General features: G+C 43.5%; 1 protein-coding gene across 3 annotated transcripts in view; it reads left to right on the top strand.

Moving 5' to 3' along the window:
* Positions 1-26,222, top strand: part of ZNF652 (zinc finger protein 652) — an 83,836-nt gene extending 57,614 nt beyond the window's left edge. For all 3 annotated transcript variants that reach the window (XM_056547560.1, XM_056547559.1, XM_056547558.1), the window contains exons 3-6: positions 14,703-14,850; positions 21,277-21,392; positions 22,234-22,378; positions 24,444-26,222. In XM_056547560.1, the coding sequence (XP_056403535.1) occupies positions 14,703-14,850; positions 21,277-21,392; positions 22,234-22,378; positions 24,444-24,955 (921 nt within the window). In that variant the 3' untranslated portion in view covers positions 24,956-26,222. The remainder of the gene's footprint in view (positions 1-14,702; positions 14,851-21,276; positions 21,393-22,233; positions 22,379-24,443) is intronic.
* The last annotated feature ends 551 nt before the right edge of the window (positions 26,223-26,773 follow it).

The raw sequence follows: 26,773 nt of genomic DNA, 5'->3' as shown, positions 1-26,773 counted from the left end.
TCTCCGGACACGGTGATCGGAACAGGATGACTGCTGATATCTATCAGCAGCCATCCCGGCATATCGCCCAGGGGGGTCCTGAGACCACCCCCATGTCTGCGATCGCGGCAAATCGCCGGTCAATTCAGACCAACGATTTGCCAACCGGGTCTCAGGTGACCCGGAAAAAAAGGGTGAATGGGGCTGTCAGACAGCCCCATTCACCCTTACCCAGCAGGAGTGACGTGGCACGGGTGCCGCCCCACGATCTCGTGATTGATCGGTCGGAACGACCGACCAATCACGACCCTGCTGGGCGGTGATCGGGATGGCGATCATGGCGGCGATCAGGGCCGGTGGGTCTCCTACCTTGTCCTGGTCCGGCGGGGGTCCCCTCGTGTTCGGTGGCGGCGACAGGAGCAGCAGGATCGGTCCCAGCGGCAGCATACAGCAGGAGGTGAGGCCTATTCACCTCCTACTGTTGCTTAGCAACAACTCGCAGCATGCAAAGCCAAAGGGCATGCTGGGAGTTGTAGTTTTGCAATAGCTGGAGTTCCAACTAAAACGCCCAGCATGCCCTTTTGTAGTCTGTGCATGCTGGGGGTTGTAGTTATGCAACAGCTGGAGTCACATTTTTTCTATGAAAAAGTTTGCATTTAGCTGCTGCATAACTACAACTCCCAGCATGCACAGACTACGAAAGGGCATGCTGGGAGTTGTAGCAGTGTGCCTCCAGCTGTTGCAAAACAACAACTCTCAGCATGCCCTTCGAATGTCAATGCATGCTGATTGTTGCAGTTTTGAAACAGCTGGAGACACATTGGTTGTGAAACAGTTTGTTACCTAACTCAGTGTTTTGCAACCAGTGTGCCTCTATCTGTTGCAAAAATACAACTCCCAGCATGCACTGAGACTGTACATGCTGGGAGTTGTAGTTTTGCAACAGCTCGAGGCACACTGGTTGCGAAACCCTGAGTTAAGTAACACGCTCAGTGTTTCGCAACCAATGTTCCTCCAGCTGTTGCATAACTACAACTCCCAGCATGTATGGTCTGTCAGTGCATGCTGGGAGTTGTAGTTTTGCAACAGCTGGAGGTTTCACCCCATGTGAATGTACAGGGTACATTCACACGGGTGGGTTTACAGCAAGTTTTCTGCTGCAAGTTTGAGATGCGGCAAATTTTCTGCCGCAGCTCAAGCTCCCAGCTCAAACTCACTGTAAACCCAATCGTGTGAATGTATCCTAAAAACACTACACTGCACCTACACAAAATAAAAAGTAAAACACTGCATATACACATACCCCTACACAGTCCCCCCCCCCCCCCCCCCCCCCCCCCAATAAAAAAAAAAAAAAGTCTTGTACGGCACTGTTTCCAAAATGGAGCCTCCATCTGTTGAAAAACTCCCAGTATTGCCGGACAGCCACTGACTGTCCAGGCATGCTGGGAGTTTTGCAACAGCTGGATACACCCTGTTTGGGAAACACTGGGTATTTTTGTGGCGGATTCAAATCCCCAATTTAGGCCTCAAATGCGCAAGGCGCCCTTTCGCTTTGGAGCCCTGTCGTATTTCAAGGAAACAGTTTAGGGCCACATATGGGGTATCTCCGTACTCGGGAGAAATTGCGTAACAAATTTTGGGGGGCTTTTTCTCCTTTTACCCCTTATGAAAAGGTAAAGTTTAAAAAAAAAAATTTTTACACTATGCTGGTGCTGGTATTACCAAATACTTTTCATTTTCACAAGCGGTAAAAGGAAAAAAAGACCCCCAAAATTTGTAACACAATTTCTCCTGAATACGGAAATACCCCATATGTGGGCGTAAAATGTTCTGCGGACGCACAACAAGGCTCAGGAGTGAGAGCGCACTATGTACATTTGAGGTCTAAATTGGTGATTTGCACAGGGGTGGCTGATTTTACAGCGGTTCTGACTTAAACGCAAGACAAGAAATACCCAGATGTGACCCCATTTTGGAAACTACACTCCTCACGGAATGTAACAAGGGGTCCAGTGAGCCTTAACACCCTACAGGTGTTTGACAAATTTTTCACTAAAATGCTGGTGTTTATCCTACATTTTTAATTTTCACAAGGGAGAATAGGAAAAAAGCCCCCAAAATTTGTAACCCCTTTTCTTCGGAGTAAAAACATACCCCATATGTGAATGTAAAATGCTCTGCTGGCGAACTACAATGCTCAGAAGAGATAGGAGCGCAAATGGGATTTTGGAGATAGAATGTGTCCGAAATTGAAGGCCATGTGTGTTTACAAAGCCCCCATAGTGCCAGAACAGTGGACCCCCCCCCCACACACACATGTGACCCCATTTTGGAAACTACACCCCTTCAAGGAATGTAATAAGGGGTACAGTGAGCATTTACACTCCACAGGTGTCTGACAGATTTTTGGGACAGTGGTATGTGAAAATGAAAAATTTTATTTTTAATTGTCACAGCCCACTGTTCCAAAGATCTGTCAAACGCCAGTGTAAATGTTCACTGCATCCCTTATTAAATTCAGTGAGAGGTGTATTTTCCAAAATGGGGGTCACGTGGGGGGGGGGGGTCCACTGTTCTGGCACCACGGGGGGCTTAGTAAACGCACATGGCCCCTGACTTCTATTCCAACCAAATTCTCTCACCAAGCGCTCAATGGCACTCCTTCTCTTCTGAGCATTGTATACTCCATTATCATAAATCCAATTTTTTTTATTAAATAACATTTTACACAATTATCAAAAAACAGCTCAAAAAGGACAGACACCCCTAACCCATAAAAAAACATGCACCCCAGTAGGCACAGTGTCCCCAGCCGTCACCAGCAATCACCAAAAATCTTGCAACACACTTATGAGCTAGTATGACTCCTCCGCATATGTACACAATATACCAGGTATGCTATCATAACATATATGACATGTTAATACCCTTGATTAATTTTTTGGATTTATGATAATGGAGTATATTCTTATTGGTAGCACATGTAGGTTTATTATATTATTGTAGTTGTTGCTATCTAGTGGCAAGGAGTATAAGCTTTCCTTTGGGAGAGTGTAGGTGATATATCTTCTGAGCATTGTAGTTCGCCCGAAGAGCAATTTAAATCCACATATGGGGAATGTCCATACTCAGAAGAAATGGGGTTACAAATTTTGGGAGACTTTTTCTCCAATTTCCCCTTGTGAAAATGAAAAATTTGGGGTAACATCAGCATTTTAGTGAAAAAAATCTTTCATTTTCCTGTCCAACTTTAGCGGAAATTTGTGGGGTGTTAAGGCTCATTGTACCCCTTGTTACGTTCCTTGAGGGGTGTCTTTTCCAAAATAGTATGCCATGTGAGTTTTTTTTTTTTTTTTGCTGTCCGACCACCATAGGGGCTTCCTAAATGGAGCATGCCCCCCAAAAACCATTTCGGCAAAATTTGCTTTCCGAAAGCCAAATGTAACTTGACGTACACACACGGGGTATTTCCATACTCAGAAGAAAATGGGGTTACAAATTTTGGGTGGCATTTTCTCCTATAACCTCTTGCAAAAATGTAAAGTTTTGGGGAAAAACAGCATTTTATTGAAAAAAAAAATAAAAAATTAATTTACACATCCGACTTTAATGAAAAGTCGTCAAACACTTGTGGGGTGTTAAGGCTCACTGCACCCCTTGTTACGTTCCTTGAGTGGTGTAGTCTCCAAAATAGTATGCCTTTTTTTTTTTTTTTTTTCTTTTTTGGCACCATAGGGGCTTCCTAAATGTGACATGCCCCCCAAAAACCATTTCAGAAAAACTTACTCTCCAAAATCCCACTGTCGCTCCTTCCATTTTGAGGCCTCTAGTGCATCCACAGAGCACTTGACATCCACCTATGAGGTATTTCCTTACTCGAGAGAAATTGGGTTACAAATTTTTAATGGCTTTTTCTCCTTTTTACCCCTTGTAAAATTTCAAAAACTGGGTCTACAAGAACATGAGTGTAAAAAAATGGAGATTTAGAATTGTCTCCTTTTTTTGCTGCTATTCCTATGAAACACCTAAAGGGTTAACACACTTTCTGAATGTCACTTTGAATACTTTGGGGGGTGCAGTTTTTATAATGGGGTCATTTATGGGATATTTCGAATATGAAGACCCCCAAATCCACTTCAAAACTGAACTGGTCCCTGAAAAATTCTGATTTTTTAAAATTTAGTGAAAAATTGGAAAATTGCTGCTGAACTTTAAAGCCCTCTGATGTCTTCCGAAAGTTAAAAACACGTCAACTTTATGATGCAAATATAAAGTAGACATATTGTATCTGTGAATTAATATATAATTTATTTGGCATATACATTTTCCTTACAAGCAGAGAGTTTCAAAGTTAGAAAAATGCTAAATTTTCATGAAATTTGGGGATTTTTCACCAAGAAAGGATGCAAGTAACAACGAAAATTTACCACTGTGTTAAAGTAGAATATGTCACGAAGAAACAGTCTCGGAATCGGAATAATCGGTAAAAGCATCCCAGAGTTATTAATGCATAAAGTGACAGTGGTCAGAATTGCAAAAAAGGGCTGCGTCTTTAAGGTGAAAAAGGGCTCAGTCCTTAAGGGGTATTCTGCTGCTCATCGTTTGGAACAAACTGTTCCGGCGCCGGCTCCAGTGTTCGGGAGCTCGTGACGTCATAGCCCCGCCCATAGATTTGGATTGAGGGGGCGTGACATGACGTCACGAGATCCCAATGCCGGCTCCAGCGTTCGGAACAGTTTGTTCCAAACGCTGAGCAGAGGAGTACCCCTTTAAATGGGATATTTATATTCTAACTAGCTGAGTGCCCGGCATTGCCCGGTTTTTCCTTCTTAATCCTTTTTGGGGAGGAAAATAAACAAAGGAGGAAGCTTTTGACTTCATATGCAGTCCTCATATATTGTTGTCATATCCCAACCCCACATACCGACTAGTGTTGAGCGGCATAGGCCATATTCGAATTTGCGAATATATGGACGAATATTCGTGAATATTCGCATATTCGTTATATTCTCGTTTTATTTTCGCATATGCGAAAATTAACATATGTGAAAATTAGCATATACAAAATTAACATTTGCAAAAATTCGCATATGCGAAAATTAGCATATGCTAATTTTCGCATATGCGAATGTTTGCACGCCAGTCTCACACAGTAGTATTACAGCCTTCTTTACACCACACAAGCTGGAAGCAGAGAGGGATGATCACTGTGATGTGTACTGTGAAAAAAAAAAAAAAAAAAAAAACGAATATTCGTAATTACGAATATATAGCGCTATATTCGCGAAATTCGCGAATTCACGAATATGCGATATTCGCGAATAATATTCGAATTGCGAATATTCGCGAGCAACACTAATCCCGACCTCCTGTCCCGTCCTCCCATACCCTTCCCGTAATATGTGTACCAGGTAATGAAATATCTCCAGCCTAACGGAAATTTTATGTAAACATACATTTCCCATTGATTTGCATGGGACTTTAAAAAAAAAACCCTGACCCTCACAAATGGGGGTAGTTAGGGGTTAAATTAACTATTCTATATTTTAAGTGGACATATAAGTAACATGTGACCAAGTATTATCGAAATATCTCCAGCCGTTTGGAAGTTATGCAGTAACATATATTTCCCATTTATTTGCATGGGACTTTAAACATAAACCCCGCCCCTGGCAAATGGGGATGAGTAAGGGTTAAATCACCTATCCTATGTTTGTTGTTGACCTATAAGTAACATGTGGCCAAGTTTCATGTTAATATCGTTAGCCGTTTGAAAGTTTTTGTGGAACATACACACATATATACATACATACATACATACATACATACATACATACACACATACACACACACACACACACACACACACACATACATACATGTTTAGGGATCGACCGATTATCGGTATGGCCGATAATCACGATTTTGGGCATTATCGGTATCGGCAATTACCTTGCCGATAAGCTGATAATGCCCCGCCCCCTGCACCGCCCCCACCGTAGTGCTGGGCGGTATACCGGTATGGATTTTTGCCTATACCGGTCGGGCCCCTCCCCCACCCTCCGAGTCAATAAAAAAATAAATAAATAAAAACTTACCCGTAATGGGGGTGGGCCGGGCCATCCATCCTTCTGTCCTGCAGTGTCCGGCGCAATTCCAGGTGAACTGGTACGGGCTGTCCTTCTCCGGGGGTCCTCTTCTCCACTCCGGGCAGGCTCCGGCCTAGTACGCTGCATAGACGCCGCTACGCCGTGATATCAGGTGCGTCGCTGTGCACGGGCGTCACTGCGCAGCGGCGTCTATGCAGCATACTAGACCGGAGCCTGCCCGGAGTGGAGAAGAGGACCCCCGGAGAAGGACAGCCTGGACCGGTTCACCCTCCACCCGGAATGGCGCCGGACACTACAGGACGGAAGGATGGATGGCCCGGACCACCCTGACAGGTAGGAGGAGAGAAGCGGGTGGTGGCGGCGGCAGCCTATGGCACCGCAAAAGCCACTGCAGTGCATTCATTTAAAGCGCCCGCTTTAAATCAATGACCTGCAGCGGTGTCGAGGGGGGATAAATAGCCGATAACTTATACCGGAATATCGCTATAAGTTATCGGCTATCGGCCCTAACCTCCACCGATTATCGGTATCTGCCCTAAAAAACAGATCGGTTGATCCCGAATACATACACACATATATATATATATATATATATATATATATATATATATATATATATACATATATACATATATACATATATATACACATACATACATACATACACACGTTGAGTTTTTTATATATATATATATATATATATATGAGAAGGATGGAGTATGGGCATATAATATTTTTTTGTTATAGGGAAACTACAGTCAACCAGAAAAAATGCCAGTGTGCATATAGCATTATTTATTGGCGTTAGAGGTTTTCCGGGGATATTCTCCCATCCAATCTGATATTGGGCATGCTAGGATTGCCTAGACACATGTCCTCTACTGCATACGTGCATACATATTTGCAATTTTACCAAAACAGATTCACGATGAAAATGTAATTAGTTATCTAGCTCTTAAAAACTCTTCCCCCCCCCCACATTTACAGGTTTGAGGTTTGGGAATATCTGATTGAGGGACATAACACTAGGACCCCCATGATTTCCAGGACAGCACCTGACTCTAACTGCTCCAGCCCCCACTTTCTGAGACTTATTTGTCTTGGCAGTGACGGCTTGCTCAGCCAATCACCGGCTGAGGTGGGACACGGCTGTGGCTGGTAATTGAGGTTCCCATCACTGCAGAGATCAGTATGTCTCAGAAACTGCTTCCAGATTGATCAGGAAGAGTCAGGTGCCATACTGATGGTCATGATGGTCCTAGTAGTTTAACACCCCCACAAAAAAAAAAAAAATAAACGTTAAAGAAAAAACTGTAGCTGAGAACAACTTAAAATTAGACATCCCTTCAAATACTCAAGTATAAGCCGAGTTTTTCAGCACACGTTTTCGTGGTGCAAACGTCCCCCTCGGCTTATACCCGAGTGAACTCTCCGCCTGTCAGTCCCTTCATCAGTGGTCTTCAACCTGCGGACCTCCAGATGTTGCAGAACTAAAAGTCCCAGCATGCCCGGACAGCCATCGGCGGTCCGGGCATGCTGGGTGTTGTAGTTTTGAAACCTCTGGAGGTTCGCTGGTTAAAGACCACTGCGGCCTTCGTCATCATCCAGCCCCCCCACCCCCCTTTTTGTTTTGTACTCATCTCCCCTCGGCGGGAAGTTAGGGTGAGCTGGTCCGGGCCATCTCTGCTGCAGGGACCGTCCGGTGGGGATGGTTAGTCATTGCGAGCTGTCCATTTTCACCGGGGGGGGGGGGGGGGGGCCTCTTCTCCGCGCTTCGGGCCCGGCCCCAGATTAGTGATGTTGCCTTGACGATGATGCACAGGGACGTTCATAATAGAATATAATTTTATTTATTTTTTAAGATAAGTTTAGATGGTCACTGCTTTAAATAACTTTCATTTAACACTTGTAAATCATTTAATTTACCAAAAATAATTCCTTACTCCAAGTTCATGGATCTAAATTTTTGGCCAATAGATGTCTCTCTTCACTGCAAACTGTTGGTCACTGTCTGTTGTTACAATTTTTTGTCTGTAGTAGCTGAGGGTCCAAGACAAAACACAGTAAGTGGTGAAGAAGCTTGTCACGCTCTATGAAATGGAGAAAGTCTTGACTGTAAGCAAACTGAGCCTATCTGCCTCCTCCTGAGTATCCACCTGACTGAAATGTAAATCGGTCTCTTCCTTTTATCTTCACCCACCTATTCTCAGCAGCTGTCCCTTGGGTAATTTCTTGAGTTCTTAATATGTTCACAGTACGATCTTCTGAATATAATATCCTTTCCTCTTCGCTTTAGTCATCATCTTTATCAGCTGGTAACTACTTAGACCAGAGCTGCTTTTTTATGTAATCCCTTCCTCGCTTTGATCCTGCTGCCACTTTTCCTTCCTGCACACATAGCATTTTGCAAACTAAGGGCATCAATCCTTCTCCTCTTCCCTCCAACATGCCATCTATATTAGTGTACTGTAAATAATATCCCAGTACAGAATAAAGCTGTTCAGATAAATGTACTATGTCATAGCATTGCACAGAGGAGTTAGGTGTCCTGTGATTGGCCAGAGGAGTAAGGGAAATGAAGTGCCTGTGTGAGTACTGCTGGAGAATAATTTTGCTCTGGTCCCGTCCTTTTAAATGGAGAAAAATAATAAATAGCTGTGCACCAATGGAGGTAACTCTCAGAGGCTCAATAACGGCAGTCAGTCAGAACTCCCTTTGTCACCACTCTGGAGGGTCACTGTGTAAAAAGAAAATAATGCAGGTTTTTACAAATTCTCTTGAAGTGCAGGTATACTTTTAATTTGGTGGGTCTGTTTAGGTTAAATTGCTGGTAAAAACTAAACGACACCTCTCTTCTTATAATGTATATTAAACTGTTTCTATTTTTACCGAAATCCATGGAGGATAATTGGACGTCAGATGGTTGCGGCAATCCCTTAGCCTTTTGTGAAGTTACGTCTCTCTGTGTAGGTTGGATTCGGCGAAGGAATATTTGGACGGCCGCATCAAGAGCATTTTGGTCATTAGTTTAGGATGCATTCACATCTAGTTTTGTAAATATTTGTCTAGAATTAGTCTGTATTATAGCCCAATTCTGCCTCTGTATTCCTTGCTGGCTCAATATCTGCATAGAGCTTGTAATCTTCACAGCGGGCAGTGCCCCTAGACTCCTGTGTGGTTGGGCACATGTCTCCACTCAGGAATAAATTGCTGTAGTTATAGCAATATCTAAATTATGGAAAACCCCTTTAGGGTTTACACATGTGACTGTTCTTCTAGACCAGTGGTTTACAACCTGTGACTTTCATGTTGTTGCAGAACTACGACTTTGAAAGGTGGTTTGTTGGGAGTTGTATTTACTGGTTCACTAAGGAGCCTCAGGTTGACAACCAGTGGTCTAAATGAAGGCAAGTTAATTCTTATTCATCTCATAAAGTGATGGTATGTTGCCAGGAAATGCCAGTAACCTGTGATCAGTGGTGGGTTCGACCTCTGGGGTACCACTAATTGTGACATTGAAGACGACAGGGTACTGGTGTAGTGCTGTGTCCCCTTTCTGCATTTTTTTTCCTCTTGCATATTCCTTTCATTTAGTTGCAGTGTTCCCAAATCTGTGGCTCTCCTGCTCTTTTAAAAACTATTGTGCATAGAGTATGTAGGGAATTATAGTTTTGCAACAGCTGAAGAGCCAAAGGTCTGAGGTACACTCATCTAATGATTGGTGGTGGTCCCAAAGGTCAGACCCCCACTGTTCAAAAGTCTTTGTCATATCCTAGAGTTACACCATCACTATGAAATGGGAACACCCTGCCAAGTTGTTTTTAGTAATGTGGTTACAAATCACATATATATGGCACATAACTTGTGTATATCTGGCACACTAACCTTCAGCACAGACATTTATGTTTTCGTCACTCCCACAGCCGCATATGTAAAACTTCTTTCCTTCAAACAGGTTTCCTTTAATATGGCCAAAAAGATGGTGAGTAATGGCGCCTGGAGATGTGTGGCCACCGGGCTATTCATGTGCATTTACACTTTGTTTCATGATCTTATGTGCCTGGTATGAATACACGTCCTGTACATTTAATTTGGGTATTTTTTTTATATGATATAATATACCTAACACTTTATCTTTGTGTAGCTCCATTTTATCTCACATTGTATTATAAGGTAGGCTCATGTTAAAAATGTAATTTTGTAAAAAGCTGGCAAAACTAGAAATAACCAAATTTGTGATATACAGTCATGGCTATAAATGTTTGCACCCCTGAAATAAATGAAGCATTTCTCACAGAAAAGGATTGCAGTAACACATGTTTCACTATACACATGTTTATTCCCTTTGTGTGTATTGGAACTAAACCAAAAAGGAAGGAAAAAAAAAAGCAAATTGGACATAATGTTACCAAACTCCAAAAATGGTCTGGACAAAATTATTGGCACCCTTAATATTTGGATGCAAACCCTTTGGAAAAAATAACTGAAATCAGTCACTTCTTATAACCATCAATAAGCTTCTTACACCTCTCAGCCGGAATGTTAAACAAACATAAACATGTCTTACTGCAATCCTTTTCTGTGAGAAATACTTCATTTTCCAGAAGAATTACAGGGGTGCCAACATTTACGTCCATGACTGCAGCATTGTATGCTTCTGAGATTAAACTAGAGTGGAAACCTTAGTTGTCTGCATAGTCTGCCCACCCCACTTATTTATTTGTATGTTATAAGGGGTGCGAGCCAGACTATAGAGCAGTGCTCAGCTGTAATGTATTAAAGGGGTACTCCGCCCTTGGACATCTTATCCTCTATCCAAAGGATAGGGGATAAAATGTTTTATTGAGGGGGGAGGGGCGGGGAGAGATGCAGCCGAGATCAGACATCTTATCCACTATCCTTTGGATAAAGGGATAAGATGTTTAAGGGTGGCGTACCCCTTGAAATTTCCTTACAGCGCCACCACAGGGGACAGGAAGCAGTACACATATTCCATCAAAATAATGGGACTTTGTGTTGTGCAGGACCACACTAGAGTCTCCAGAATACACACCTTGTAGCTGCTTTCCTGTCTGAATAACATGTGAGACTTTACCCTTCTAGTAACTAAGAATTCCCTAGCAGGATATATAAGCCCTTGCTAAACTGTTTAATTTCCCGGTGGGATAATTTTTTAATTTTTTATTTTTTTTATATGCTGCTGCAGTGTGACAGAAATAGAAAGAAAGAAAACCTACTTACCTAGCCCAGCACCCATTTGCTTTCATTTAGCCTCTTGATCTTCTCTATTTTTCCTGCTACCTAGATGATCACTTGGAGCAGGACCTGCCCAATCAGCCAATTACTAGCAAAGATGGGACGGCTCTGTGGGCATTGAGTGGTTAAGTCAGTAAGTCCTGTTCTGAGTGCTCAGAGGTAGAAGAGAGAAGATCTGGGGGGCGGATAGAGGTGAACGGGAGCTGCTGGGTACCAGGACTAGGTATGTTTTCTGTTGTGTTTTGTTTTTTTTCTCTCGTCTGCCCCAGCAGCATGTTTCTCTCTCTTTTTTTTTTTTTTTATGTGGTAAGTACACATCCCAGAGTTGATCAGTGATACCTGCCTATTATGTAGTTTGTTTCTGCGTCTGCTGAGGAGATATTTTTGTAACAGCATAGTCCCTGAGAAGGTGCTTAGACCATTAGCTTATTCCTGTGGGATCTCCGTAATTGGAGGCTTGTTAGCAAGTTTACTGTTCTCTCGAAGTACAACTTTTGTTGTATGTAGTGTACAGTATGGTTGTTTTGTATACATGAAAAAGTCTGGAAGGTAAGGGTAGGGAATAAGTGTCCGAACTCTGGAACACCAACCCCCCCCCCCCTTACCCCACTAATCTAAGCATGAAACACTTAGGCTGGGTTCACACTACTGAATTTCCGAGTTTAATTTCTCTTAGTAAGTACACTCAATTTCCGTGCAGCAGAGTCCTGTTGATGTCTATGGGATTCGGTTGCACATTGCAGAATTTCTACAGATGAGTTTCCATTTATAACATTTCTTGCCTTACAGGCTTCCCCATCACATCCATCTATAATGGACTCTGAACAGCCATGACACTTCAGTAATCATAGTTGTATCTTCGACCTGGAACAGGGCTTCAAGTCATTATGGTGGTCCACGGCCCTGCATGTTGCAAAAACATTGCCTCTGTGTACACCATATTAATAATTGTAGAAAACATTTTGTCCTGCAGTACACCAATATGGCCTGCAGATGGCATCCCTGTAATCTTCCAGAAAATAAATGAGCTTTGTAACCTGTAGCTCTCAAGTTCTTGTAAAATTACGTGTCCCAGCTTATAATAAAAGCTATAGGCTGTTGGCATGCTGGGACTACTAGTGTCACAACTGTAGCAGAAACGCTGGTACTCTGCAACCCACTTTCTGGGCTTATGCGGCTACTCCGCGATGTCTGAGTACACTGCGAGTGCACTCTGCAACTTGCAGGCCACTGTGTGACTGCTTGTAGTGGCGGCGGCGGTGGCATGTGGCAACAGCTGAAGGCACATTATGGGTCGGGTCACTGGCGGATCCGCAGCGTAAAATACACTGCGGATCCATTTTGTGGCACCCTACCAACTCTCCACCAGCAAATGGTGAAAAAAAGTGTCAGGTGTGTTGGATATTCACCACCCGACTTTTCTCTTCTGGGCAGGATAAGCAGACACTAGAGCTGTCTGGCAGCAGCCTACCCCTCCAATCTCTATAGAGAACACATGAACATTCCGCCCTGCCAGACATTTACATGTATGAGGAGCTTGGGAGAGATAAGTCGGCCAAGTGAATGTAAATGGGCATCCTTACAGTATGTTGTTAGATTTTTATAAATTTGTAAAACATTCTGTATAAATTAATGTTATAGATAGAGATGAGTGAACTTACAGTAAATTCGATTTGTCACAAACTTCTCAGCTCGGCCGTTGATGACTTTTCCTGCACAACTTAGTTCAGCCTTCAGGTGCTCCGGTGGGCTGGAAAAGGTGGATACAGTCCTAGGAAAGAGTCTCCTAGGACTGTATCCACCTTTTCCAGCCCACGGGAGCACCTGAAGGCTGAACTAATTTATGCAGGAAAAGTCATCAACTTCTGAGCCGAGAAGTTTGTGACGAATCGAATTCACTGTAAATTCGCTCATCTCTAGTAATAGACTTTGGGTACACCAGGCGTTCACAAGGTTTAACTCTGGAATTCTTAGTTATCAGCTGCATTTCTCTTGCAGCACCACTAAAGTATCACAGTGCATTTTGTGGGCTGTCTGTAAGGTTGTTGTTCACTTGATGCTAACAGTATCTAAAGAACTTGGTTCATAGGCGCCCATCATCTGATGCCATTTTGACTTCCATACTGGACATATCCACCAGGGTTTCCTGTATGGAATAGCACAGTGCTGGGAATAATGAGGATTTTATTTCTCCTATATTTACTCCTCACATTGCCCCAGGCCCAATGTGAACATTATATATGGGACACGTTAGCCGTTCACTGGCCCCAGAAGTCACATGCGCTTACCTTCCCACATATGAGGCCAGAGATTGGCTGCAGTGTCCTGTGGATGGTGAGGTTATCCCTGGTCTTCATTCTTTAACTAGCCGGGAAAACTCACTTTTTTTTTTTTTCCATAATCTATTGGGGAATTCTGAGAGGCCTCGGTGGTAATAATGGCATGTGTGGCACATGACTTCTTAAGGCTTTGAAGGTCGTGTCCCATGGTCAGACATCATTGCTTCAAGGGGGATCACCAGTGCATCAGGGGGCTTGAGCAGCGGGGACTTTAACAGGTGAATATTTTTGTCACTAGTGTAAATTAACTCTCTGACATCCCCTTTTATTAGCGGTTTGCTTTCTCTTTAGGGTTCTCATTTTTTGGGCAGATTGGAGAGTGGAAACAAGGAGCATCTTCTTTCTGGAGGATCTGTCCTTCCCTAAATTACTTAGGCACCGTATTGATAGGAGTTACCGGTGTGTAATGCTTCATGTTCCCTGTGGTGGCGCTGCAGGGAAATTAAACACTCACTGCCACTCCTTCTGTATTGCTAGAGCTCTTCATCCATCCTACTTCTGCTTCAGGACTCACTCTGAGGTTGTCTGTGCTGTATGTGGGAAGCCTAGTGTTATATATATATGCTGATTGCCAAGAATAGACGCATTTAAAGGGGTACTCCTTTTTTAATCAACTGGTGCCAAAAAGTTAAACAGATTTGTAAATTACTTCTATTAAAGAAAATCTTAATCCTTCCAGTACTTAATTTCCTCTGTAGTATTCAGCAGCTAATCTTTTCTTTTTGGAACACAGTGCTCTCTGCTGACATCATGACCACAGTGCTCTCTGCTGACATCTCTGTCCATTTTAAGAACTGTCCAGAATAGGAGAAAATCCCCATAGAAAACATGCTGCTCTGGACAGTTCCTAAAATGGACAGAGATGTCAGCAGAGAGCTCTGTGCTCGTGATTCAGCAGAGAGCACTGTGTTCCAAAAAGAAAAGCATTTCCTCTGCAGTATTCTCTGTAGTAAATGTGTTTTCTGTAAGGCAGTCCAGGAGCTCTAGTCCTTCACCTTTCCACTCTTCTTCACAGTGCATCACCTGTAACAAGACCTTTAAGAAGCTCTGGTCCCTCCACGAGCATATCAAGATCGTCCATGGCTATGCTGAAAAGAAATTCTCCTGTGAGATTTGCGAGAAGAAATTCTACACAATGGCACATGTCCGCAAGCATCTTGTTGGTAGGTTTTGCAGCCTTCTCTTTTCTCATTAAATATAATGCATCTGTCTAATCGGTATGTTAGAATTAGTGCAGCATTTTTTGTAGCCTGCAGTTTATATTTGGACCACTAGGTGTCGACATTCAGAACAGATGCCAACATGTGCCACGTTGCACTTATTGTACCAAATGATTGTATTTTGTCTCTTGACAGCTATGTGTGGCCATTCTGATTGTACACAGTTGTTTGTTTTTATTTATTTTGTTTTTTATCGCCCTACTACCTATTTACGCAAGACGAGTCATAAAAAAAACACTGCAAAAATGCTTATACTTATAACAATTTCATGTACAATTAGCAATGCCCTGTAAAATAAATGTTAAAGAAAACCACATATTCACCCTTTAACGGTCAGCAAGTATAGCCTTTTTTTTTTCTCTTTTAAAGGAGAACTCCAGCCAGAACTAACTTATCCCCTATCCACAGGATAAGGGGGATAGGTAGCTGATTACATAGGGTCCGACCTCTGGGACCCCTGCGATCTCTGAAACGGGACCCGGCTCTGAATGAGGAGCATGCTGCAGAGGGCAAGAACTACATACATTTCTCTGGAAGTGCTGAAGAGACCGTAGTACAGCACTTGGACATTTTCGGCGCTCCCGTAGAAATGAATGGAGCTCCTCACTGATAGCCGGGGTCCGGTTCTGGAGATTACAGGGGGGATCCCAGTGTTATGACACTCTGCATTCAGCTACTTATCCCCTATCCTAGGGGATAACTTAGTTTTAGCTGGAGTTCTCCTTTAAGAGCCAAAACTTATTGGAGCCATATGGGGACATGCTTTTTGCATAACTATATGTACTTTTTCATGGCATCCTTCATTTAACCATAATATTATTTGTGGGGTTTAATTAGCCTGTTAGGGACCACGGGCATATGGTTATGCCCTTGCGCCCCGGTACTTAAGGACAAAGTGCATACCTGTACGCCCGTGGGAATTTTGATCCCCGCCGGTAGCCGGACGAGGATCGGAACGGGATGCCTGCTGAAATCATTCAGCAGGCCGCCCATGTCGGCGATCGCCGCAAACCACCGAACAATTCACATCGGCGATACCGGGCTGATCAGATCTCAGATGACTCGATAGCCCGGAAAATAGGGATGATCAGAGCTGTCAGACAGTCCCGATCATCCTGAAGGATAGGAGTGAGGTGGCAGGGTTGCCACCTCCTCCTATCCCCTGCGATTGGCCAATCAGGACGGACCGGCGAATCACAGGGCAGGGGTGACAGTTCATTTCCCCCGCTCTGCCCCCACCTGGATGTCGGGGCAGAGCGGGGGAAGATTGCAGCGATGTGCGGGGCCCGTGGATGCGGCGGGGACCGTTGGCGGCAGTTACCTTGGTCACAAGGGGACCAGGGACCGGCGGCTGACAGAAGGCGGCAGGCAAGTGGAGGCAGCAGCGGCGGTGTCCCAAATGCAGCAGTGAAGATTGCCATAAAGTGATCTTCACTGCTGCTTCTAGGAGTTTCAAAACTACAACTCCCAGCATGCCCAGACAGTCCAGGCATGCTTGTAGTTGTAGTTCTGTAACATCTGGCCCTTCAGATGTTAGAGATCTACAACTCCCTGGATGGTCTCGGCATGCTGGGAGTTGTAGTTTTGCAACATCTGGAAGGACAATGGTCCCCAAACTGTTGCGCTCCAGATGTCAATTCAAAGCATGCCAAGACTGTCCAGGCATGCTGGGAGTTTTAGTTCGGCAATATCTGGCCCTTCAGATGTTGCCGAACTAAACTCCCAGCATGCCTTTGCATGCTTGGAGTTGAAGTCTTGCAACATACAGTTTGGAGACCACTACACATTGGTCTACAAACTGTTCTCCTCCAGTTGTTGCATAACTACAACTTCCAACATGCCCTTCGGCTGTCTGGCATGTTGAGAGTTGTAGTATTGCAACAACTGGAGGCACACTGGTTGGGAAAAATTGTCTGTTTCCTAATTCAGTGTTTCCCAACCCATGTGCCTCCTGCTGTTGCAAAACTATAACTCCCAGCATGCACTGACAGACCATGCATGCTGGGAGTTGTAGTTTTGCAACAGCTGGAGGCACATGGGTTGGGAAACACTGAGTTAGGAAACAGACAGTGGTGCTGAAACACTGCGGTAGTCTGTTACCTAACTCAGTGTTTCCCAATCCCAACTCGTGTGCCTCTAGTTGTTGCATAATTAGAACTCCCAGCATGCAAGGTCTGTCAGTGCTGGGAGCTGTAGTTTTGTACAAGGTACATTCACATGGGCGGGGGTTTACAAGCAAGTTTACGGCTTCAAGTTTGAGATGCGGCAAATTTTCCGCTGCAGAGGGAAACTCACTGTAACCCCCCCACCCCTGTGAATGTAACCTAGAAACACTACACTAACCTTAAATAAAGAGCAATCACTACATATACACCCCCTTACACTGCAGCCGCTCCCCCCCCCCCCCCCAAATAAAAATTTAAAACGTCTCGTATGTCAGTTTTTCCAAAATGGAGCCTCCAGCTGTTGCAAAATAACTCCCAGTATGGCAGGACAGCCATTGACGGTCCAGGCATGTTGGGAGTTTTGCAACAGCTGGAGGCACCCTGTTTGGGGAAAACTGCCATACAGTATTTTTGGTGGAGGAGGCAAGTGTAACGCTTGCATCCGGGTACGCCTCTATGAAAATCTCAAATTTAGGCCTGAAATGCTCACGGCGCTCTCCCACTTCAGAGCCCTGTCTTATTTCAAGGCAACAGTTTAGGGCCACACATGGGGTATTTCTGTACTCAGGAGAAATTGCGCTACAAATTTTGGGGGCTTTGCCTCCTTTTACCCCTTATGAAAAGGTAAAGTTGGGGTCTACACCAGCATGTTAAGTGTACATTTTTTATTTTTTACACTAATATGCTGGTGTTGCCTCATACTTTTCATTTTCATAAGAGGTAAAAGGAAATAAAGCCTCCCAAAATTTGTAACAAAATTTCTCCCAAGTACAGAAATACCCCATAAGTGGCCGTAAAATGCTCTGTGTACAGTTGAGGCCTAAACTGGTGATTTGCACAGGGGTGGCTGCTGGTTACAGCGGTTCTGACATTACCGCAAAAAAATAACCACATGTGACCCAGTTTTGGAAACCACACCCCTCACAGAACGTAACAAGGAGTACAGTGAGCCTTAACACCTCACAGGTGACTGACAGTGGGTCATTCATTTTTCATTTGCACAGCCCACTGTTAGTGGGGTGTAAATGCTCACTGCACCCCTTGTTACGTTCCTTGAGGGGTGTAGTTTCCCAAATAATGTGCTATGTGTTTTTTATTTTTTATTTTTGCCGTTCTGGCACCGTAGGGGATTCTAAATGCGACATGCCCCCCAAAATTATTTCAGCAAAATTTGCTTTCCAAAATCCCATTGTCGCTCCTTCCCTTCTGAGCCCTCTAGTGCACCCGCAGATCACTTTACATCCACATATGAGGTATTTCCTTACTTGAGAGAAATAGAAATGGGGTTTAAATTTTGGGGGACATTTTCACCTATTACCCCTTGTGAAAATGAAAAATTTGGGGGAACATCAGCATTTTAATGAAAAAAATGTAATTTTTCATTTTCACACCCAAATTTATTGAAAATTCATCAAACACCTGTGGGGTGTTAATGCTCACTGTACCCCTTGTTACTTTCCTTGAGGGGTGTAGTTTCCAAAATGGTATGCCATGTGTTTTTTTTTTTTTTTTTTTTGCTGTTCTTGCACCATAGGGGCTTCCTAAATGGGACATGCCCCCCAAAAACCATTTCAACAAAATTCGCTCTCCAAAATCCCACTGTCGCTGAATGTCATTTTGAATACTTTGAGGGGTGCAGTTTTTATAATGGGGTCCATTATGGGGTATTTCTAACATAAAGACCCTCAAATTTGCTTCAAAACTGAACTGGTCCCTGAAATATTCAGATTTTGAAATTTACTTGAAAAATTGGAAAATTGCTGCTGAACTTTGAAGCCCTCTGATGTCTTCAAAAGTAAAAACATGGCAACTTATTGATGCAAACATAAAGTAGACATATTGTATATGTGAATAAATACAATTTTTTTTTGGAATGTCTATTTTCCTTACACGCTGAGAGCTTCAAAGTTATAAAAAATGTTAACATTTTTCATGAAATTTTGGAATTTTTCTCCAGGAAATGATGCAAGTATTGACAAACATTTACCACTAACATAAAGTAGAATATGTCACGAAAAAACAATCTCGGAATCAGAATGAAAAGTAAAAGCATTCCAGAGTTATTAATGCTTAAAGTGACAGTGGTCAGATGTGCAAAAAATGCTCTGGTCCTTAGGGTCAAAATGGGCTTGGTCCCCAAGAGGTTAAAAAAATAAAATAAAAACATTTCTGTTCCTTTCGTTTTTCTGCAGTACACTGTGTTAAAACGAACATGTTATGCTAAATGAAGTCTGTTCAGACTTCTTTCAGAACCACAAAACAGTGATGAACAGATCCATTGCACAATGGATCTCATTGAGTTTAAATGGAGTCCGTCAGGTTTCCATATTTTTATATGGGATGAGGCCTATAAAGGGAATCTGTCAGCAGTTTTGAGCCTTAAAGGAAATGACACAACATTCACCGCACTAACCAGTAGTACTGGATGGTAGTGCGGGGGACCTTGTGTGTCCAGATCCTTCGCTGTGTTCCGGAGATTACTTTATTTTAGTGAATATGCAAATGAGCAGTCTGGGGCATGGGCGAAGCTATGATCCTGGCCTCGGGCACAGAGACGTCAACGCTCGGGCCAACTTATTAATATTCACTTCATTCACTGCTCTCTTAGTGCCTACTGCACAATGCAAAACTACAACGACAGCCAGGCTTGCTGGGGGTTTTGTATTGTGCAGTAGGCATGAAGACAGAGCAGTGAATATTAATAAGCCGGGCCGAGTGCTGAACAGCGCTGACGTTACTGTGTCCAAGTTTGGGATTGTAGCTCCGCCCATGCCCCTGACTGCTCATTTGAATATTCACAAAAATAAAGATATCTCCGGAACGCAGTGACGGATCCAGATTCAAAAGGTATCGTTTTAATCAGTGTCACCGGCACTACCAGCCAGTACTGCTGGTTAGTGTGGGTGAATGTAGTGACCGGTTTCCTTAAATTTGCTGACAGTCTTAGGGAGTGTAGTGATGTCTTCTCTCTGACTGGAAAAAGAAAAAAAACACTTTGATGTCCCGACTGCCACCATGGAAAATGTCCAGGAGGTATGCTCTTCACTATAGGTATTCTGACCTCACTGTAATCTGTAAATCTCAATACACAGAGCTCTAGACACCTAATATCAAGAGCCTACCTCCTGGGCACTTGATGTAGCAGTAATTGGGACAACAACCTTTTTTTTTTTCCTCAGTCATAGATTTTGCGTGACTGAAACAGACGGCATCATTACATTACCTCATATCTGTATAGGGCTGTAAGCTAATTCAATAGCTCAAAGCTGCTAAAAGATTTCCTGTAATTGCTATATTCATTTTTGCAACCACTTGATTGTTTTAATAAATCTAAAATAAAAATGAAGCCACTTTGCAAATAGCTGAGGGGGGGGGGGGGGGGGGGTTTGAAATCATCGAGTGTTTTATATCTGCAGCTCCTATGATAAACTAGTGTTCTGCATGGTTACGGACTACAGTCAGCCTTGTGCAGTCTGATCTTGCAGCCATACTCTATTCCATACATAAGTAGGATGACTGCATGATAAAGATACCCTTACATTAAGACAGTGTGTATATGAAATAACGCTATTCTAAAGAGCTGTATAGGATTAAAGGGGTACTACCGTGCTGACAACTTATCCCCTATATAAAGGATAGTGGATAAGTTGCCTGATCCCGCGGGGTCCTGCCGCTGGGGACCCCCCATGATCTCGCACGCAGCACCCCGCTCTCATCAGGCCTCGGAGCGAACATCCGATCCGGGTCTGATGACGGGGTCGGTGATTGTGACGTCACAGCTCCGCCCCTGTGTGACATCATGCTCCGCCCCTCAATGCAAGTCTATGGCAGGGGGCGAGACATCACATGGTGGCGGAGCTGTGATGTCACGATACTCCGGCCCCGTGATAGGCTGTCATCAGACCCGGAGCGATGTTCGCTCCGGGGCCTGATGAGAGCGGGTGCTGCGTGCGAGATCGCGCGATCAGGCAACTTATCCCCTATCCTTTAGATAGGGGATAAGTTGTCAGCACGGTAGTACCCCTTTAAAAAATAAAAAATACTACTGCAATGCATTTGTTGTTTTTAACCTGGCAGTATTGGTTTGACCCTCATAAGTACCTTTTTGATATGCAACCCCCGATGTAGTGTAAATAGAGTCCCATATATTAGCATTTGTTCATAATGCTGCTGTACTTTTTGTCACATTCTTCTTTACACGCAGCTCATACGAAAGATATGCCATTCACCTGTGAAACATGTGGAAAGTCGTTCAAGAGAAGCATGTCTTTGAAGGTTCACTCTTTACAACACTCTGGAGAGAAGCCTTTCAGATGTGAGGTGAGCTATAGCCCCAGTGCACAGCGTCACTTCACACCTTGTATTTTCTGTCCCCATCCATTACATATGTAGACTCGCCTGTGAATGTGACTTGATTATGTTGTCCGGTGTGATCAATCAATAGCAGCTTTCCACATAAATACTTTGCACACACATTGTATATGGTGTTATCTGGTTACATAGACTTACTGTATTTTGCTAACAAAACATCCGTAGCATTTTAGCGCATCATGTTTTATTATAGTGAACGTCCTTAGCCCTATAGTAAGAGTCCTTAGCCCTATAGTAAGAGTCCTTAGCCCTATAGTAAGAGTCCTTAGCCCTATAGTAAGAGCCCTTAGCCCTATAGTAAGAGCCCTTAGCCCTATAGTAAGAGTCCTTAGCCCTATAGTAAGAGCCCTTAGCCCTATAGTAAGAGCCCTTAGCCCTATAGTAAGAGCCCTTAGCCCTATAGTAAGAGCCCTTAGCCCTATAGTAAGAGCCCTTAGCCCTATAGTAAGAGCCCTTAGCCCTATAGTAAGAGCCCTTAGCCCTATAGTAAGAGCCCTTAGCCCTATAGTAAGAGCCCTTAGCCCTATAGTAAGAGCCCTTAGCCCTATAGTAAGAGCCCTTAGCCCTATAGTAAGAGCCCTTAGCCCTATAGTAAGAGCCCTTAGCCCTATAGTAAGAGCCCTTAGCCCTATAGTAAGAGCCCTTAGCCCTATAGTAAGAGCCCTTAGCCCTATAGTAAGAGCCCTTAGCCCTATAGTAAGAGCCCTTAGCCCTATAGTAAGAGCCCTTAGCCCTATAGTAAGAGCCCTTAGCCCTATAGTAAGTCATTAGTCCTCTCTTCTGTTCCCAGAACTGTGATGAGCGGTTCCAGTACAAGTACCAGTTGCGTTCACACATGAGCATCCATATTGGACACAAGCAGTTCATGTGCCAGTGGTGTGGTAAGGACTTCAACATGAAGCAGTATTTCGATGAGCACATGAAGACGCACACTGGTACGTTGACACTTTTGTATTTGTGTGTATTCTTCTTCTTTTATAAATGATTCTTTAAAATCACTTTATTACTGTATGTGTATGGAATAGAGGGCCCCCCATCACCAGCATGAGCCAGTGCAAAGCTAGAGGTGCAGCAAGTATTTTTTTTACACCAATAAGTGTGCTCAGTGTATAAGAATGTGTTTCCCAATCAGGGGGCCTCCAGCTGTTGCAAAACTACAACTCCCAGCATGTCCATGCTGGGAGTTGTAGTTTTGCAACAGCTGGAGGCACCCTGGTTGGGAAACAGTAGTATAAGAGGACTCAGTGAGTCCACACTGGACTTGTAGATGTATGTTTTATGACTTTTTGGGACAGTTGTAGATTGTCTGCTGTTTGTAGTGTCAGCCTCAGTACTGTTTATTAGACCTGTGCTGTTCTTGATATATTGCTAAAAATCTTTATATGTATAATTATATTGGTGTTCTTGGTGCACTCGGGGCATTCCCTAGCCCTTTGGTGCACTCATTCTTCTCCCCAACCCATCCCTTATTCATGCCCCTAATAAATATTCCTATTTTCCCTCTTTTGCACATAGCTGTTACATGATAAAATCCTCTGAGCGCTCAGTGATAGTCCAGGCCGGCTGTGGTATAGATCTGAGCATGCACAGGATCTCAGCAGTTAAAGGGGTTATCCATTTTTATATATCAACTGGCTCCAGAAAGTTAAACAGATTTGTAAATTACTTCTATTAAAAAATCTTCATTCTTTCAGTACTTATGAGCTTCTGAAGTTGAGTTGTTCTTTTCTGTCTAAGTTCTCTCTGATGACACGTGTCTCGGGAACCGCCCAGTTTAGAAGCAAATCCCCATTTCAAACCTATTCTACTGTGCAGTTCCCGAGACAAGCAGAGATGTCAGCAGAGAGCACTGTTGCCAGACAGAAAACAACAACTCAACTTCAGCAGCTGATAATTATTGAAAGGATTAAAACATTTTAATAGTCGAAATTTACAAATCTGTTTAACTTTCTGGAGCCAGTTGCTATATAAAATGTTTTTTTCCTGGAATACCCCTTTAACAGCTATGTGTAGAAGAGCCAGAATCTGGATATTAGGGTGCGTGAATTAAGGAACGGTTGGGGAGGAGAACCAGTGCACCCAGGGGTTAGGGAATGCCCTGAATTCAGTAAAGACCCTGATTTTATAAATTAGGGTTTTTAGCAATATATTGGAAACGGCAACTAGGAAAATAAGGTAAACAGCATTTTGGTCAGCCTCACCCGCACTACCATTCAGTACCAGCAGGTAAGTGTGGGTGATTCTGCTGCCAGATTCCTTTTTGAAGGAGTACTCTAGTGCAGAGTATTCCTGCTCCGTCCTGCCCGGGCTGCAAAGTAAATGAAAATGAACCATCACTCACCTCCCTGGGTTCCCGAGGAGCGTCAATACAGCTGATCGGTCCTCCGGTCCATCCTCTTCATACTTCCGTGTGAACGAAGCGTCACATGGCGCTCAGCCTATCATGGGTCGAGGCAGAACATCGCGGCGGCCGGCGATAGGCTGAGCGCCATGTGACGCTTCGTTACACCCGGAAGTATGAAGGAGATGGACCGGAGGACCGATCAGCTGTAGTGGTGCTCCGCGGGAACCCAGGGAGGTGAGTGATGGTTAATTTTCATTTATTTTGCAGCCAGGGCAGGACAGAGCAGGAGTAGTCTGCGCTAGAGTACTCCTTTAAGTGGATATCATGATTTATATGTTTTAATGACCTATTATATTATTATTGTTCTTGCTTGACTTTTTTGCAGCAATATAACTTTCATAACAATAGCACGTCATATATATATCAGTAATACCAGTGTACTGTCGTACTGGGTCAGGCACCATAGTTGCTATTAATAATGGCACCATACTTCTGTATAGTCATAGATAATACAGGATAAGATAACATCCTGACTGGCAGCAGCCACCACTAAGAGGAGCTTTAAATTTTTATTTTGGATTCAATTTTTACAATTAAATTGTTTGTTTTTAAAAAATTTGGACTTTTTGAATAATTGATATTTGCTTATCTTGTAGGGGAGAAACCCTTTATCTGTGAAATCTGTGGCAAGAGCTTCACCAGCCGCCCAAACATGAAACGCCATCGCAGGACCCACACGGGGGAAAAGCCTTACCCATGTGACGTATGTGGTATGCGCTTCCGTTTCTCCAACATGCTTAAGGCTCACAAAGAGAAGTGCTTCAGGGTCACCAGTCCAGTGGGTGTTCCGCCAGCACTGCAGATCGCTCTTAACCCCTCACAAGGTGTTACCAACCTCCAAACAGGCCATGTGCCACCCAGCAGTCCCACGCCACCTCTTAACCTTAACACTTTGAGTTCCCTGCCTCCTCGACCCATCCCTCATCCATTCTCCCACCTCCACCTCCATCCGCACTCACATTCACATCACCTGGCAGTACCGCCCGTTCCACACCTTCCTCCACCCCCGGCTCTCTTTAAAAGCGAGGCATTGAACCACCGTGGACAGGCCGATGATAGTTTCCTACGGCACCTGGCAGAGAAGACCAGTGCTGCTCAACATCATTAATGCCAGTGGCAGGCTCCAAGTAGCAGTGCCAGCCTAACAAGGGGTTTGGGGCCCCATGGTAGATCTGTTTGCACAGAACTTGGTTAGGCTTCAGCTACATGTGTGGCCCTCGTTAACTGCTGGAGTGCTGTCACAAGAAACAAAAATGGAGCGCTGCCCTGTCTTTGGGAAGAGACTATAGCAGTAGAGCAGTGTTGTCCCTGTGGGGGTGGCTGACTCATTCATCACAGCTCAAGCATTATTTTAACCTATAAATTTGTCATGACCGCATCTACAGTCTGGTGGCAGCACAGAGCATGAGGGTTTCCGGGCACTCGACATGCCAGGCTTTATACGAGTTAAAAAATGTAACGTAACGCTGGCCCAGACGGATGGAATCCAAACTACTCTGGGATGGAGGAGAAGGAACTTTAGGGTATTTTCTTTCCCTATTGTATACTAATGTTTGAAACTGACAATTTCCTTAAAGCATTAAAAAAATAAATTTTTTTTTTGCTCCCTTCACTCTTCATGTTACAACCCCAAGAAAGTATGCCGTCACTTCTGAGAAAGGTCAGATGGCACTCCCATATGTATTATTTTACTACCAAGATTATTTTAGATGAGTTTTTGTTTCCTTGTATAGACTGAACCTAGTCTGATGTGTAATTTTTATTTTGTGTAGTTATGCCGATCCCTCACTTTATTTTTATTTTTTAATAATCTTCCAAAAGCAAAATTTTCATAAACTCCCCATTTTCTTTTTTTTCTGGCCTTTGGTAATATCGTCCCGACTTGTAAAAGTGGTGTGCATTTAGGATTTTTTTTTTTTACCTTTAAAGGTGCAGTTCAGTTTGCTGAGTTCCTATAGCAAAAAATTTTCTACTTATACATTTTTTGTTTAAATTATACATTTTTTTCTTTTTGTTGGTTCTGGTTGGCACATTAGTCTCATGCCAATAATACATTACACATTCATTGACTGTGCACCTATGCGGGCAGTGGAGCTGCACCTTTAAAGCTTATTCCCTTTTAGTCAATGTTAAAAATCAACAGTTTTCTAATAAAATCCTTCCTTTCCACTTGTCTTCAATGACCACTGAGAAAATGTGTTTTTAAGCAAATAAAACTCTAATGTACCAAGCACTTTAATGGGAGAACACAATGTCTCCTGTCTGTTACATAGGTGGACGGTTCCCCATATAATATGAAGTTGTAAGTTACATAATATATCTGTAGGATTTGTGGGTTTTGTTCTCATTTCATGGGCTTCATTTATCAAAACAAGCCTTATTGCCTATAGCAACCGATCAGTGTGGCTTTCACTTATTTTTTTTTTTTTTGCTGAAAGCAGACCCAGGTTACATTTGTTTAAAGCGTACCTGTCATAGCTGACAAAAAAATTAAAATAAATACACACACACACACTACTCAGTACCGAATTCTGATCATGTACATATAACTTTTATGTGTCTAGGACCTATATTCCTCTTACAAATACTCTTTTTTTCTGTTGCTTACTTGATTAGTGATTGACTCTTGTGGAGGGGGCGTGTCCCTTTCTTGCCCATACTCTGCTCTAGTCTCGGGAGCGTGCCTGGGCTGTGTTGCCTCCATCTGACCAGCCAAAGATTGTGTGGGCATGCAGGGAGTTCTAGCTTGCATATGTGCACAGGGACATTCCAGCCTTATCTCTCGGCAGGAGACGCCTCCTGGTGAGCACTACATGCTCCCGGCTGAAGTCTCCGTCCCCAGGAGAAGTCCAGGACATCATGACTAACCTGCCCAAAAGGAGGGTGTCCCGGAGGCAGAGGAGAGGCAGCCCGGTATCCATTGTCG

Source organism: Hyla sarda, chromosome 12, assembly GCF_029499605.1.
Source record: "Hyla sarda isolate aHylSar1 chromosome 12, aHylSar1.hap1, whole genome shotgun sequence".
Lineage (NCBI taxonomy): Eukaryota > Metazoa > Chordata > Amphibia > Anura > Hylidae > Hyla > Hyla sarda.
Note: the sequence above shows the minus strand (reverse complement) of the source record. Positions and strands in the feature narration are given on the sequence as shown.